This window comes from Ranitomeya imitator, chromosome 1, assembly GCF_032444005.1.
Source record: "Ranitomeya imitator isolate aRanImi1 chromosome 1, aRanImi1.pri, whole genome shotgun sequence".
Classification (NCBI taxonomy): Eukaryota; Metazoa; Chordata; class Amphibia; order Anura; family Dendrobatidae; genus Ranitomeya; species Ranitomeya imitator.
The window spans coordinates 554,744,288-554,759,978 of NC_091282.1; the positions used below are offsets into that span (position 1 = coordinate 554,744,288).

Here is a 15,691-nt window from a genome sequence, read left to right on the forward strand (position 1 = left end):
CCTACCTACTTTTTACTGACTTACTAAAGCACTTTTCTTGGTTGTCTAACCTCATTGAGCTTTGAACTTCATAGCCAGGTGTATGCAATCATGAGAAAAGCTACTTAAAGTGGCCACTTGCAAGTTGTTCTCCTGTTTGAATCTCCTCTGAAGAGTGGCATCATGGGCTCCTCAAAACAACTGTCTAATGATCTGAAAACAAAGATTATTCAACATAGTTGTTCAGGTGAAGGATACTAAAAGCTATCTCAGAGATTTAACCTGTCAATTTCCACTGTGAGGAAAATAGTAAGGAAATGGAAGAACACAGGTACAGTTCTTGTTAAGGCCAGAAGTGGCAGGCCAAGAAAAACATCAGAAAGGCAGAGAAGAAGAATGGTGAGATCAGTCAAGGACAATCCTCAGACCACCTCCAGAGAGCTGCAGCATCAGCTTGCTGCAGATGGTGTCACTGTGCATCGGTCAGCTATACAACGCACTTTGCACAAGGAGAAGCTATATGGGAGAGTGATGCGAAAGAAGCCGTTTCTGCAAGCACGCCACAAACAGAGTCGGCTGAGGTATGCAAAGGCACATTTGGAGAAGCCAATTTCTTTTTGGAAGAAGGTCCTGTGGACTGATGAAACCAAGATTGAGTTGTTTGGTCATACAAAAGGCGTTATGCATGGCGGCCAAAAAACACAGGAGTCCAAGAAAAACACTTGCTACCCACAGTAAAATGTGGTGGAGGTTCCATCATGCTTTGGGGCTGTGTGGCCAATGCCGGCACCGAGAATCTTGTTAAAGTTAAGGGACGCATGGATTCCTCTCAGTATCAGCAGATTCTTGACAATAATGTTCATGAATCAGTGACAAAGTTGAAGTTACGCAGGGGATGGATCTTTCAGCAAGACAATGTTCCAAAACACCGCTCCAAATCTACTCAGGCATTTATGCAGAGGAACAATTACACTGTTCTGGAATGGCCATCCCAGTACCCAGACCTGAATATCATTGAACATCTGTTAGATCATTTGAAGAGGGCTGTCCATGCTCGGCGACCATCAAACTTAACTGAACTGGAATTGTTTTGTAAAGATAAATGGTCAAAAATACCTTCATCCAGGATCCAGGAACTCATTAAAAGCTACAGGAAGCGACTAGAGGCTGTTATTTTTGCAAAAGAAGGATCTACTAAATATTAATGTCACTTTTCTGGTGGGGTGCCCATACATATGCACCTGTCAAATTTTGTTTGAATGCAGATTGCACATTTTCTGTTAGTACAATAAACCTCATTTCAAGGCAGAAACATTACTGTGTCCAACAGTTATTAGATATATGAAACTGAAATAGCTGTTGCAAAAAAAACAATTTTTATTAAACATTAAGCTTAAGATTAATAGGGGTGCCCAAACTTTTTCATATAACTGTAACCTATCACCGTGATCAAAATGTACCTGTAATGAATCTGCCGGACGGCAGATTCATAAGACGCACTGTGCATGCTCCCGCCATTTTGGAAGATGGCGGCGCCCATCCTAGATGCCGGACGGACACCCGGAGGGACCACGGGACTCCGGAGGTACAAGGGGTGGGATCGGACAGCGGGTGGGCGCCAGACAGGACGGAGGGGAGAGGAGGGGTAAGCAAGGAAGCGGAGGGAAGTGGAGCACAGAACGGAGGGGAGGAAATACTGACAACGGCGGCAGATCGCCGCTGACAGTCGGTGGAGGGGGCAGATCGCGGTCTCCATCCATGGCCGATGATATTACAGCATCGGCCATGGCTGCATTGTAATATTTCACCAAGTTTCATAGGTGAAATATTACAAATTGCTCTGATTGGCTGTTGAAAGTGAAACAGCCAATCAGAGTGATTGTAGCCACGTGGGGGCAAAGCCACCCCCATGGGCTGAAGTACCACTCCCCCTGTCCTTGCAGATCGGGTGAAATTGGAGTTAATCTTTTCACCCTATCTGCAGGGATGCGATCCCTCCATGACGCCACATAGGCGTCACAGGTCGGATTGACACCGATTTTCATGATGCCTACGTGGCGTCACAGGTCGGGAAGGGGTTAATAATCTTGCCCCATTCCAGCCATTCCTACAGTCTACTCCTATGCAGTATGTCCTTGTTGTTTATCCGGTGACCTAGATTGTTGTATGTGCAATGTTATCCCTATGTATCTGGGTCATTGTTTTTTTGTGTCTTGTTTTACTGCCTATTACATAAAGAATTTAAAAAAAAACTTGTAAGAGTCCAATAGGAGGTGTTAGCTGACACCTCACTGTGCTAGCAGGGCCTCTTTTCTGGAGAGGTTTTTTTTTTGCAGAAAGGATAAGGCAGGAAGGAGAAGTGTGTCAGACTGGAGAAAGCAGCACAGCAGATTTCTCTGGCAATACTGTATATCTTACAATGTTCCTTCTATTCACTTGTACTATTGATTTATACAAAGGTTTTTGAAACCAGAGTTCAAATTTAAACATCACATAATATTCTGCCTTTATCTCACCAAATGTGTGCCAAGATATTCTGAGGGAGTCCAGATTGCATGAATATATCTTTAACTTCAAGTCCGCTCACATAACCATCCATGTCCAAGTCAGTCTGAAGAAAGATGTCATCATAACGTAACTTGTCTGTCAGAGGAACAACCCAATTTACCGCTGGCTAATGAATGAAAAAATAAAACCATGATGTCACAGCAATAGTTTATATTGCAACTGCATAACAAAATATTATCCTTTGTACCTGACTTGGTTTTGATGAATGCTTGGGTGACAAGCTGCCCGCACTGTTTAAACTGCTCATGCTGCCATGAGATGGAGTGGAACGAAGACTATCCTTTGGAGGAGGGCTGGCAGGAAGGACAGGGACAGCACCAGGAAATGTTGGCGTTTTCTTCCTTTTAGTAGGGGGGATTAACGACTGTGGTAAAACCGTTGGGACTGGCTCCTTCTCTAAAGCTCTATATACTAGATGCATTGCCTGCAAAAGGGAGAAATACATTTTTAGATGCTATTCCGCTTGAAAACACAAGTATACGATACGGACATCTGACAACATTTCTTCTACTGTTTTAAGCCAATTGTGACAATTACCAGTGGGCATCAGCTCTATAATACAGCCAACACCATACACGTGCACATGACATTTGGCATAAAAATACAGTGGATGTTGGAAAGTGGCCAAACGGCACTACTTAATACCTCATTGTCAATAAAACTTAAAATAATGGATACAAAAATGGAATTAAGAACTTACCCATCCAGAAAATCTCTGGCACACATGATATATTTTAAAAAAAGCTGTAATAATACAATTCGACAGCCCAATGAGGAGCATACTGGTCAGGGCATATAGAGGGTGATGAATATATTAAATTCTACAGATTTAGGCCGGCTTCACACTTGCGAGTTTTACGGAGGTAAGAGCGCAGAAACTACGTCCGTAAAACTCGCAAAACATACGGCACAATTATTCTCTATGCCCCAGTTCCTATCTGCCGTATTAAACTGATCAGTATTATACGGCTTTCTACGGCCGTAGAAAATCTCAGCATGCTGCGTTTGTCACCGTATTGCGCAAATAAAACGTCAATGAAAGTCTATGGAAGCCCCAAAAATACGGATCACACACGGACCAGCAGTGTGACTTGCGAGAAATACGCAGCGCTGTTAGAGAGAAAAGCCGGCAATTCAGTGCGATGTACAGAATAAATGTCTACACATTGACATATATATATATATATATATATATATATATATATATATATATATATATATATATATACATACACATACCTATTCTGTGAGACACATATATATACAGTGGGGCAAAAAAGTATTTAGTCAGACAGCAATAGTGCAAGTTCCACCACTTAAAAAGATGATAGGCGTCTGTAATTTACATCATAGGTAGACCTCAACTATGGGAGACAAACTGAGAAAAAAAAATCCAGAAAATCACATTGTCTGTTTTTTTAACATTTTATTTGCATATTATGGTGGAAAATAAGTATTTGGTCAGAAACAAAATTTAATCTCAATACTTTGTAATATATCCTTTGTTGGCAATGACAGAGGTCAAACGTTTTCTGTAAGTCTTCACAAGGTTGCCACACACTGTTGTTGGTATGTTGGCCCATTCCTCCATGCAGATCTCCTCTAGAGCAGTGATGTTTTTGGCTTTTCGCTTGGCAACACGGACTTTCAACTCCCTCCAAAGGTTTTCTATAGGGTTGAGATCTGTAGACTGGCTAGGCCACTCCAGGACCTTGAAATGCTTCTTACGAAGCCACTCCTTCGTTGCCCTGGCGGTGTGCTTTGGATCATTGTCATGTTGAAAGACCCAGCCATGTTTCATCTTCAATGCCCTTGCTGATGGAAGGAGGTTTGCACTCAAAATCTCACGATACATGGCCCCATTCATTCTTTCATGTACCCGGATCAGGCGTCCTGGCCCCTTTGCAGAGAAACAGCCCCAAAGCATGATGTATCCACCACCATGCTTTACAGTAGGTATGGTGTTTGATGGATGCAACTCAGTATTCTTTTTCCTCCAAACACGACAAGTTGTGTTTCTACCAAACAGTTCCAGTTTGGTTTCATCAGACCATAGGGCATTCTCCCAAAACTCCTCTGGATCATCCAAATGCTCTCTAGCAAACTTTAGACGGGCCCAGACATGTACTGGCTTAAGCAGCGGGACACGTCTGGCACTGCAGGATCTGAGTCCATGGTGGCGTAGTGTGTTACTTATGGTAGGCCTTGTTACATTGGTCCCAGCTTTCTGCAGTTCATTCACTAGGTTCCCCCGCGTGGTTCTGGGATTTTTGCTCACCGTTCTTGTGATCATTCTGACCCCACGGGGTGGGATTTTGTGTGGAGCCCCAGATCGAGGGAGATTATCAGTGGTCTTGTATGTCTTCCATTTTCTAATTATTGCTCCCACTGTTGATTTCTTCACTCCAAGCTGGTTGGCTATTGCAGATTCAGTCTTCCCAGCCTGGTGCAGGGCTACAATTTTGTTTCTGGTGTCCTTTGACAGCTCTTTGGTCTTCACCATAGTGGAGTTTGGAGTCAGACTGTTTGAGGGTGTGCACAGGTGTCTTTTTATACTGATAACAAGTTTAAACAGGTGCCATTACTACAGGTAATGAGTGGAGGAAAGAGGAGACTCTTAAAGAAGAAGTTACAGGTCTGTGAGAGCCAGAAATCTTGATTGTTTGTTTCTGACCAAATACTTATTTTCCACCATAATATGCCAAAAAAATGATAAAAAAACAGACAATGTGATTTTCTGGATTTTTTTTTCTCAGTTTGTCTCCCATAGTTGAGGTCTACCTATGATGTAAATTACAGACGCCTCTCATCTTTTTAAGTGGTGGAACTTGCACTATTGCTGACTGACTAAATACTTTTTTGCCCCACTGTATATATTAATATTTCTTCCACCGCTAGATAGCTTTAAAGCCGGTAATTCAATTACCGGCTTTTGCTTTCTCCTTCCTAAAACCCGACATGATATGACACCTGGTTTACATACAGTAAACCATCTCATATCACCATTTTTTTTTGCATATTCCACACTACTAATGTCAGTAGTGTGTCTATGCAAAATTTGGCCGTTCTAGCTAGTAAATTAAGGGGTTAATTGGCGGAAAAAATTGGCGTGGGCTCCCGCACAATTTTTTCCGCCAGAGTGATAAAGCCAGTGACTGAGGGCAGATATTAATAGCCTGGAGAGGGTCCATGGTTATTGCCCCCCCCCGGCTAAAAACACCTTTCCCCAGCCACCCCAGAAAAGGCACATCTGGAAGATGCGCCTATTCTGGCACTTGGCCACTCTCTTCCCATTCCCGTGTAGCGGTGGGATATGGGGTAATGAAGGGTTAATGCCACCTTGCTATTGTAAGGTGACATTAAGCCAGATTAATAATGGAGAGGCGTCAATTCTGACACCTATCCATTATTAATCCAATACTAGTAAAGGGTTAAAAAAATACACAAACACATTATTAAAAATTATTTTAATGAAATAAAAACAAAGGTTGCTTTAATATTTTATTGAACGCCCAATCCAATCACTGAAGACCCTCGTTCTGTAAGAAAAAAAACATAATAAACCAACAATATCCTTACCTTCCGCAGATCTGTTAAGTCCAACGATGTAAATCCATCTGAAGGGGTTAAAATATTTTGCTGCCACGAGCTTTGCTAATGCAGCTGCTCATGTCTGCAAAACCCCGGAGAATGTAGGTAAAGTAGGTCATTGACCTATATCTACCTGCATTTGCGGTGAGGCGCCCTCTGCTGGCTGTTCCTAGATCGTGGGAACTTTCCTAGAAAGCTCCCAAGCTCGAAAACATAAGAGGGCGCCCTCTGCTGGTTGTCCTCATATGAACTTGAGCCAGGGAGCTTTCTAGGAAAGTTCCCACGATCTAGGAACAGCCAGCAGAGGGCGCCTCACCGCAAATGCAGGTAAATATAGGTCAATGACCTACTTTACCTACATTCTCCGGGGTTTTGCAGACATGAGCAGCTGCATTAGCAAAGCTCGTGGCTGCAAAATATTTTAACCTCTTCAGATGGATTTACATCGTTGGTCGTTACAGATCTGCGGAAGGTAAGGATATTGTTGGTTTATTATGTTTTTTTTTGTTACAGAAAGAGGGTCTTCAGTGATTGGATTGGGCGTTCAATAAAATATTAAAACAACCTTTGTTTTTATTTCATTAAAATAATTTTTAATAATGTTTGTGTATTTTTTTAACCCTTTACTAGTATTGGATTAATAATGGATAGGTGTCAGAATTGACGCCTCTCCATTATTAATTTGGCTTAATGTCACCTTGCAATAGCAAGGTGGCATTAACCCTTCATTACCCCATATCCCACCGCTACACGGGAATGGGAAGAGAGTGGCCAAGTGCCAGAATAGACGCATCTTCCAGATGTGCCTTTTCTGGGGTGGCTGGGGGCAGATGTTTTTAGCCGGGGGGGGCGCCAATAACCGTGGACCCTCTCCAGGCTATTAATATCTGCCCTCAGTCACTGGCTTTACCACTCTGGCGGAGAAAATTGTGCGGGAGCCCACGCCAATTTTTTCCGCCATTTAACCCCTTAATTTACTAGCTAGAACGGCCAAATTTTGCATAGATACACTACTGACATTAGTAGTGTGGAATATGCTAAAAAAATGGGGATATGAGATGGTTTACTGTATGTAAACCAGGTGTCATATCATGTCGGGTTTAGGAAGGAGAAAGCAAAAGCCGGTAATTGAATTACCGGCTTTCTGCTATATTGCGCTGGATGAAATATTAATATATATACATATATGATATATATATATACAGTATATATATATATATTTTTTTTTTTTTTTGACACATGGATCCCTTGTATAGCCGTATGTCGGTTTTGCAAGCCTGCGATAAAAACACGCAGTACGGATGACATACTGCCATGCGCAAAAAACGCTGAAACACCCTGCCTACGGAGGAGCTACGGACAACTATTTTCGGGACTTTTCAGCGTATTACGGCCGTAATATACGGACCGTATTTTCATATGCTGAGTGTGAAGCCGGCCTTAAAATGTAAGCTTCAATATGATGTTAGGGTCTGCACCTGAGATCAGCCTAGTGACTGCAATGGTCATATTGTGCAGACGTGGCGTCACCAATGCAGCCGGTCAGCATTACACACAGTTTTATAATTCAAAACATGAAGAGAAATGTATATAATGTTAACTACTTTACAGAAAATAACAAAATGAACATTGGGCTGTTCTAAAAGATAGCAGGGTCTGCATTTGTCTTTACAAACTCAATATGTTCTATTTATGACGATTTAGCATTCCTGTGAGTCCCTAACCTAATATTTAGTTGTTTCCCTCAGTTTTTTAGAACCGCTTCATATCTATGTTGCATAGAGTCACCCAACTTCTGTCACCTGTTATTCCAGCCCAGGATGCTCTGACTATATCCCACAATTATTTGGCATTTGTTTGCTTTGCCTCAGAAACGGCATTTTTGATGTCACCCCATAAGTGTCCTATCAGATTAAGGTCCGGAGATTGGGCTGCCACTCCATAACCTCAATTTTGTTGGACTGGAACCAAGATTTTGCTCATATACTGGAGTTTAGGGTCGTTGTCTTATTGAAACACTCATTTCAAGGGCATATCCTCTTCAGTGTCAGGTAACATGACCTCTTCAAGTATTTTAATATAAGCAAACTGGTCCATGATTCCTGGTACGCGGTAAATAGGGTCCGGCACAATAGAGAGAAACATTCCCATATCATGATGCTTGTACCACCATGCGTCACTGTCTTCAGAGTGTACTGTGGCTGAATGCAGAGTCTGGGGGTCGTCTGACTACCTGCCTGCGGCCCTTGGACCCAAAGAGAACAATTTTACTTTCATCAGTCCACAAAATATTTCTCCATTTCTCTTTAGGCCAGTTATTTGGCAATTGTATCAGCTTCAGTACGTCTTTTTTTTTTTTTTTTTACAGTGGGACTTTTGCGGGGACTTCTTGCTAAGAGATTAGCTTCACACAGGTATCTTCTAACTCACAGTACTCACATGTAACTTGAGACTGTCTGGATATGTGCACACGTCAGGATTTCTTGCAGAAATTTTCCTGACAAAAACCGGACTTTTCTGCCAGAAATCCACATGCGTTTTTTTCGCATTTTTTCATGCGTTTTTGACGCTTTTTTTGTCTGTTTTTTCCCAAATGCATAGAATAGCGGGAAAAACACAGAAAATCCGCAAAATTAATGAACATGCTGCTTTTTTTACCGCGATGCGTTTTTTTCACGGAAAAAAACGCATCATGTGTACAAAACATGCAGAATGCATTCTAAATGATAGGATGCATAATGTATGGGTTTTTAATGAGATTTTATAGCGTTTTTAGCGCTAAAAAATGTGAAAAAAATGCGAAAAAACCTGAACGTGTGCACATAGCCTCTGTAATCATCCTGGAGCTGATCATTGACTGAGCCTTTGCAATTCTGGCTATTCTTCCATCCATTTGAATGGTCGTCTTCCATTTTTTTTTTCTGCATCGCACTGGTTTTGCTTTCCATTTTAAAGCATTGGAGATCTTTTTAGCTGAACAGCCGATCATTGTCTGCACTTCTTTATAAGTGTTACCAATCAACTTTTTAATCAAAGTATGCTGATCTTCTGAAAAATGTCTCGAACAACCCATATTTCTCAGGCTTTCAAGGAGGAATGCATGTACAACATGTCCTGACTTCACCCTTAAATATGGGCCACCCGATTCACACTTGTTTCTTCACAGAATGATTGACCTCACTAATTGAACTCCACACTGCTATTATTTTGAACTCCCCCTTTCAATTAATTATTGTAATACGCAGACTCAAAAATATGCAGATCATGAATGCTGAGTCTAAAGGTTTCTTAGAATCTACTGCACCAACTGGTAAACTGTTTGACAAGTGGTAATATAATTTATACCAAAAACAGTGATTAATCTGGTTTCTAATGCCGATTCGGCGTGAGAGAACAATAGCAGCATGCTGTGATTTGCAGCGAGACTCAACTCATTTGCACCCATACAAGTCTATGGGTGCGTGTGAAACATCGGACTGCACTCGGATGTCATCCCAATGCAGTCCGATATATGCAGTCAGGCTATGGAAGAGATGGAGAAATTACTTTTTCTGTCTCCTCCGCACATCGAGGACTTTACTACTATAGAAGAATAGGGGTTTGACACAAGATGCTGACAGTTTAGGAGCCGTGGGAGGTTCCCTTTAAAACAAATATCTGGCATGCAGTATTGACTTTGTAATAAATGAAGCAATAGTGAACAGACAAGTTTAGTGATTATTCCATCTAATTAAGATACCCCTAGAATTGCATTATATAACTATATAAATGTCAGAAAAAGAAGACGAAAGATGGGGATTTGGATCCCTGCATCATAAAAGGTGAACATCAATCTTTACACAGCAGTATTGAGAAATAAGTGTAGTATTTTGGTCTCCGAAAAATATATAATGTCTACAAAAGACCTAAAAACTGAACAGATACCCTATTCACTCAGAATTTTGCAATTTTTTTTCTATTCAGTACCTGACATGTGAAGGAACTTTGGTGGATTATAGTGAGATAGGTAGTAATACGGTACTTACCACTGCAAACTCATCTCTGTCCAAGTGTCCATCCTTATCAATGTCACTCAGTTCCCACACCTGAGGATAACCATCATTTATTTATAACTAAAAATATACATTCAAGACACACAACACGTAAAGAGGTTGTCCACAATTTTTTCAACATCTAACCAATGTCTAATCGGCAGGGGTCAGACACCCTCGCAGATCAGCTGTTAGGTGTCAGCGGCAGCCAGAAGTACTCACTTGTACGGCTGGCCATCTTCTGGTAGAGGCCACTGCAGGGTACTACAACCTATGCCTCCTATTGATTTGAACAGGAGGAGGATGTGCAGTACTCTGCAACCATCAAAAAACGGAGCAGCTCTGCTAGTGAATATTACTGGACGGCTGTAGCCGCCAACACCAATAACAGCTGATCAGACTTTTATGACCTATCCTATTGATTGGTCATCAATGAAAAAGTAGTGGACATATACTTTAAATATTAACACATTAAAATTGTAAACTTTATGATCTGCTTGTTCAAACTAAAAAGAACCTAGTCTAGGGATGAAGACAACGACTTCAATTCAGTGTCTCAAGGAATGCATTTGTAACACATGAAATAAACAACATTAATAAGAAACAGTCAGCTGAAAGAGCAACTGTGAGGGTATGTTTCCACGTTCAGGAAACGCTGCGTTTTTGAAGCTGCACCGAGCCGCAGCGTCAAAAACGCAGCGTCCAGATGTTACAGCATAGTGGAGGGGATTTCATGAAATCCCGTCTCCACTATGCATTAAAAGACGCATGCGGCATACCCGCGAAAACACACATGCGGCGCGTCTTTTAATAACGCAGCGTGTCCTTACATTGCAGAAAAAAACGCAAGGACAGCGCAGGTGACCTGCCAGTGACCTCAGGTGCAGATTTGGTCAGGATTTTACCTGCATAAAATCCTGACCAAATCCTGAATCAATCCTGAACATGGAAACAAACCCTCACCAGTTCAAAAGTAGACATTGTTTGCTCTTCTTTTTTTTCCCAGTGCTCCATTGAGATTTTTTTGTTTTTAAATCCGCAATTTGATACCAGATATATGGGCCTTTTATATATTACAAATTTTTATGGTCTTTACGAGGGGGAGTGGCTCACAAGTTTCCATGAGGGCAAGAAATACTGAAAGAATCAACACAAATAAAATAGAAAAAAATAGCCACTTTGACCTGGTGATGGGTCCAATTTAACGTATACTGTAAAAACAATATGGATAACATTGATTCATTGAAATTTATTAAAAATTGAAAAAAAATTTTTGGGAGAATTTGTATTATTGTATGGGTTCCTCTATCGCTTTGTGTTTACAGTTTCCATCCAGTTTTGTGGGTCTCCATAGTTACAGACTACAAACTCCTTTCATGTTTCCCACACTTTTTGGTAGAACACAATAATTACATTGGTTACAAAAATATGTATTTTATAAACAGTGCCTTGAAAAAGTATTCATACAACGCGTACTTTTCCACATTTTCACACATTACACCAGCAAACCAGGGCTGTAGAGTCGGAGTCGTGGAGTCTGAGCCCATTTTGTTGGAGACGGTATAAAATCTTTATTTTTTTAATAATCTTTATTTTTTATATAGCGCTAACATATTCCGCAGCGCTTTACAGTTTGCACACATTATCATCACTGTCCCCGATTGGGCTCACAATCTAGAATTCCTATCAGTATGTCTTTGGAATGTGGGAGGAAACCGGAGTGCCCGGAGGAAACCCACGCAAACACGGAGAGAACATACAAACTCTTTGCAGATGTTGTCCTGGGTGGGATTAGAACCCAGGACCCCAGCGCTGCAAGGCTGTAGTGCTAACCACTGCGCCACCGTGCTGCCCACAAAATGGACCAACTCCTAAAATAAATTGGGTACAGTAGTTCAATGCAATTTGTGGGGAATATTTTCTTCATAAGAATTTGGGAAAGTTATGAAATGTCCTATAAATGTCTGTCCTTTTCCTGATCTAAGGTCTAGACTTTTAGCTGAGATGAATCTGTGCTGCAGTTTATGTTCATGATAAGTAGTGAAGTGTCTCCTCTACAGATGAGGGAAGAAAATAATAAACACACAAAGAAGGAATGCCTGCATTAATCTCAGAACTTCTGAGAGGGAACAGGAAAGCAGGAATAAGGTAAGTACTTCTTAAAGCATACCTAAACTTTCAATAAACTGTGCATAAATTAATAGTCTAGTGCAGAGGTCCCCAACGTTTCTGAGCTTGAGAGCCACATTCAGCTTCTGAGAGTGGATCGCGAGCCACATCAAGCCTTGAGAGAGTGTCGCGAGCCACATTCAGCTCCCACCTACTCACAATAGTGGCAACCAAAACCCCCATTACAGGCATAATGATAACCACAGATTTTCCACAAAAATCAATCACCCCAAAGCAGTATGCAAAGATCCAGGAGTTCCTACAATACCCTCCACTCAATATTCTCCTATAAAGCACTCCCAAGACACTGTCGCATTCAGCTTCAGACACTTCCTCTGACGGGTGGTGTCATCTTGTCTCCAGCGTACCATACTTAAATAATCTCAAAACCCCTAAGACCAGAATATGTGCATCCAGATCTGCTCTTCTGTGCAGGGCTGCTCACAAAATTCACCATTTTCAGATGTGATCTTCATACCGGTTTGCAAGAACTGGAGCTAATGACCAAGCTGACACACAGCCGCGAGCCACAATTCATGAGACCGCGAGCCACATGTGGCTCCCGAGCTACAGGTTGGGGATCCCTGGTCTAGTGTATGTTTTAGTTTGTTTCGTTCAACTTCACAATCGTGTTCCACTTGTTGATTCTTCACCAAAAATTTACATTTGGTATAAATTTACATTTATGTTTGAAGCATGATATGTGGGAAAATGTTGAAAAGTTCCAGGGAGCCACATACTTTCGCAAGGCATTATATAATCCTATTGATTTATGCAAAGATTGTTTTATTTCTATCCTAAATTATACAGTGCATGATTCCTTATTCTTGCAATAATTTTAATATACCTTATTTTTACAGAACAAAATTATTTTTAGAGCGAATTTACATAATTACAAAATGCCTAAGAAGCATTTTATGAAGTCAGCTGCGTTTGAGCATTTCACAGTGACTCAAGATAAGAAAAATTGTGTGTCAGTGTATAAGTGACCCAGATGAAAACAAATGCTGTAGTGCCAAAATCAGTGCATATTCAGGCAGTGACAAAAACGTTCCTTCAATAGCTTCCAATCTAAAAAGATATTTACAACGCTGCCACCCAGAAGTTTACAAAGCTGTGATTGAAAAAGATCACAGAAGCACAAGAAAACAGAGCACAGCACTTCCGGCCAGGCACAGGAGGAGGAAAGAGCATCTCAAACATTAGTTACAAGATATTTTGTGACAGTTACTATAACAATGACAGCAGATGTGTTTAAAAGACAGCTCATCGAGCTTATTGTGAAGGACATTGTACCATTATCATTATTTGCACAACCAGCTTTTACAGCTCTTAATGGAGAAATGGCCCACAAACTTGGTGTTTCTCTGGAAAGAGAAAGTATTAGAAAATTAGTGATTGAAGAAGCTCTTAACCAAAAGGAAGATCTTAAAAAGACTCTCAAGTGATGGTTTGTGTTTTTTAAAATGGATGACTGCACACATCACAGAGTGAACTATTTTGCTATCAACGTTCAATAGGTTTGTGACAACAAAAAAAATTGTTACTAAGACACTGGCAGTAAAAGATACTAAAGCTCATCACAGCAGTCAATTTCTCCAGACCTTAGTGGAAAAAGGTCTGCAACATTATGAACTCACAAAAGAACAGGTTCTTGCTGTTGTAAATGATAATGCTTCGAACATGATAAGTACAATTAAACTGATGAATGAGAATAATGAAGGTGAACAGCAGCTAGAAGAATATTTCACATTCATTATGTTGGAGATGGAAGGCCACAGTCCTGTTCCCATAATGGAAAAACAGATATTACTGAAGAAGAAAAGCAAAATGATTCTTTACAATTAGATGATCTTGTTGAAGCTACTTCACACCTCTTTCCTATTCATCACATGCGCTGTGTTGTGCACACGTTGCAGCTGGCAATAAGAGATAGTCTGCAAGAGGGACATGCTGGAACTCTGATTAGCAAAGTGAGGAAATTGGCTATTGCTACCAGAACCCCTAAAATTGATTCAATCTTGAAGAGACGTGCTGGAAAAGGGGCAATTGTGGTTCAAGCCACTCGGTGGGGCAGCACCTATTTAATGATTGAGCAATTGCTTGGGCTGAAACCCTTCGTTGTAGATATGGCCAGCCCTCAGGTAAGGGTACCGTCACACTATACGATTTACCTACGATCACGACCAGCGATACGACCTGGCCGTGATCGTAGGTAAATCGTAGTGTGGTCGCTGGAGAGCTGTCACACAGACAGCTCTCCAGCGACGAACGATGCCGAGGTCCCCGGGTAACCAGGGTAAACATCAGGTTACTAAGCACAGGACCGCGCTTAGTAACCCGATGTTTACCCTGGTTACCAGCGTAAAAAAAAACAAACAGCACATACTTACATTCCGGTGTCTGTCCCTTGCCGTCTGCTTCCCGCACTCAGTGACTGCCGGCCGTAAAGTGAAAGCAGAGCACAGCGGTGACACCGCTGTGCTCTGCTTTCACTTTACGGCCGGCAGTCACTGAGTGCGGGAATGTGCTTTCACTTTACGGCCGGCAGTCACTGAGTGCGGGAAGCAGACGGCAAGGGACAGACACCGGAATGTAAATATGTGCTGTTTGGTTTTTTTTACGCTGGTAACCAGGGTAAACATCGGGTTACTAAGCGCGGCCCTGCGCTTAGGAACCCGATGTTTACCCTGGTTACAAGCGAACGCATCGCTAGATCGCATCACTAGATCGGTGTCACACACACCGATCTAGCGATGACAGCGGGAGATCCAGCGACGAAAGAAAGTTCCATACGATCTGCTACGACGTACGATTCTCAGCAGGATCCCTGATCGCTGCTGCGTGTCAGACACAGCGATATCGTAACGATATCGCTGGAACGTCACGAATCGTACCGTCGTAGCGATCGAAATGGCACTGTGTGACGGTACCCTAACACTACATGAAGGTCAAAGGACACAAGTGGCTGAATTGAAGGAATTGCTTTTTTACCCATTTACAGTGAGTAAAAAGTTACAAGCTGAGGATTTAACTACTGGCATTTTTATAAAGGAGTGGAAGAACTTGTTGTTTTGCCTGTCCTGAAGAGGAGGTTTAATGGCAGATGGCATTGCTGCTTCAATGAAATGGAGAGACACTGATATTAGAAAATACAATTCTTCTGGCAGCTGTTTATGTGGACCAGAGTCATTGTATATTGCTGGATGATCAACAGCTTACTAAAGGAAAAGAAGCTCTGACTGAGGTAGCAGTTAGGATGAGTGGGCTACAGGATGGCCAAGAGCAAGAGGACTCGGTTCCTGCCAGTGCTGCTCCTGCCGTTTCTTCATCCTCATCAGATGAGTTTGATT

At 41.7% G+C, this 15,691-nt stretch overlaps 1 protein-coding gene across 6 annotated transcripts in view; it reads right to left on the reverse strand.

Annotated features, from left to right (window-relative positions):
* EPS15L1 (epidermal growth factor receptor pathway substrate 15 like 1) overlaps positions 1-15,691 on the reverse strand; it is a 393,851-nt gene that overhangs the window by 292,036 nt on the left and 86,124 nt on the right. For all 6 annotated transcript variants that reach the window (XM_069767732.1, XM_069767729.1, XM_069767731.1 and 3 more), the window contains exons 8-10: positions 10,164-10,223; positions 2,735-2,971; positions 2,496-2,653 (exon numbers count right to left, since the gene is read on the reverse strand). In XM_069767732.1, coding sequence (XP_069623833.1) covers positions 2,496-2,653; positions 2,735-2,971; positions 10,164-10,223 — 455 coding nt within the window. The remainder of the gene's footprint in view (positions 1-2,495; positions 2,654-2,734; positions 2,972-10,163; positions 10,224-15,691) is intronic.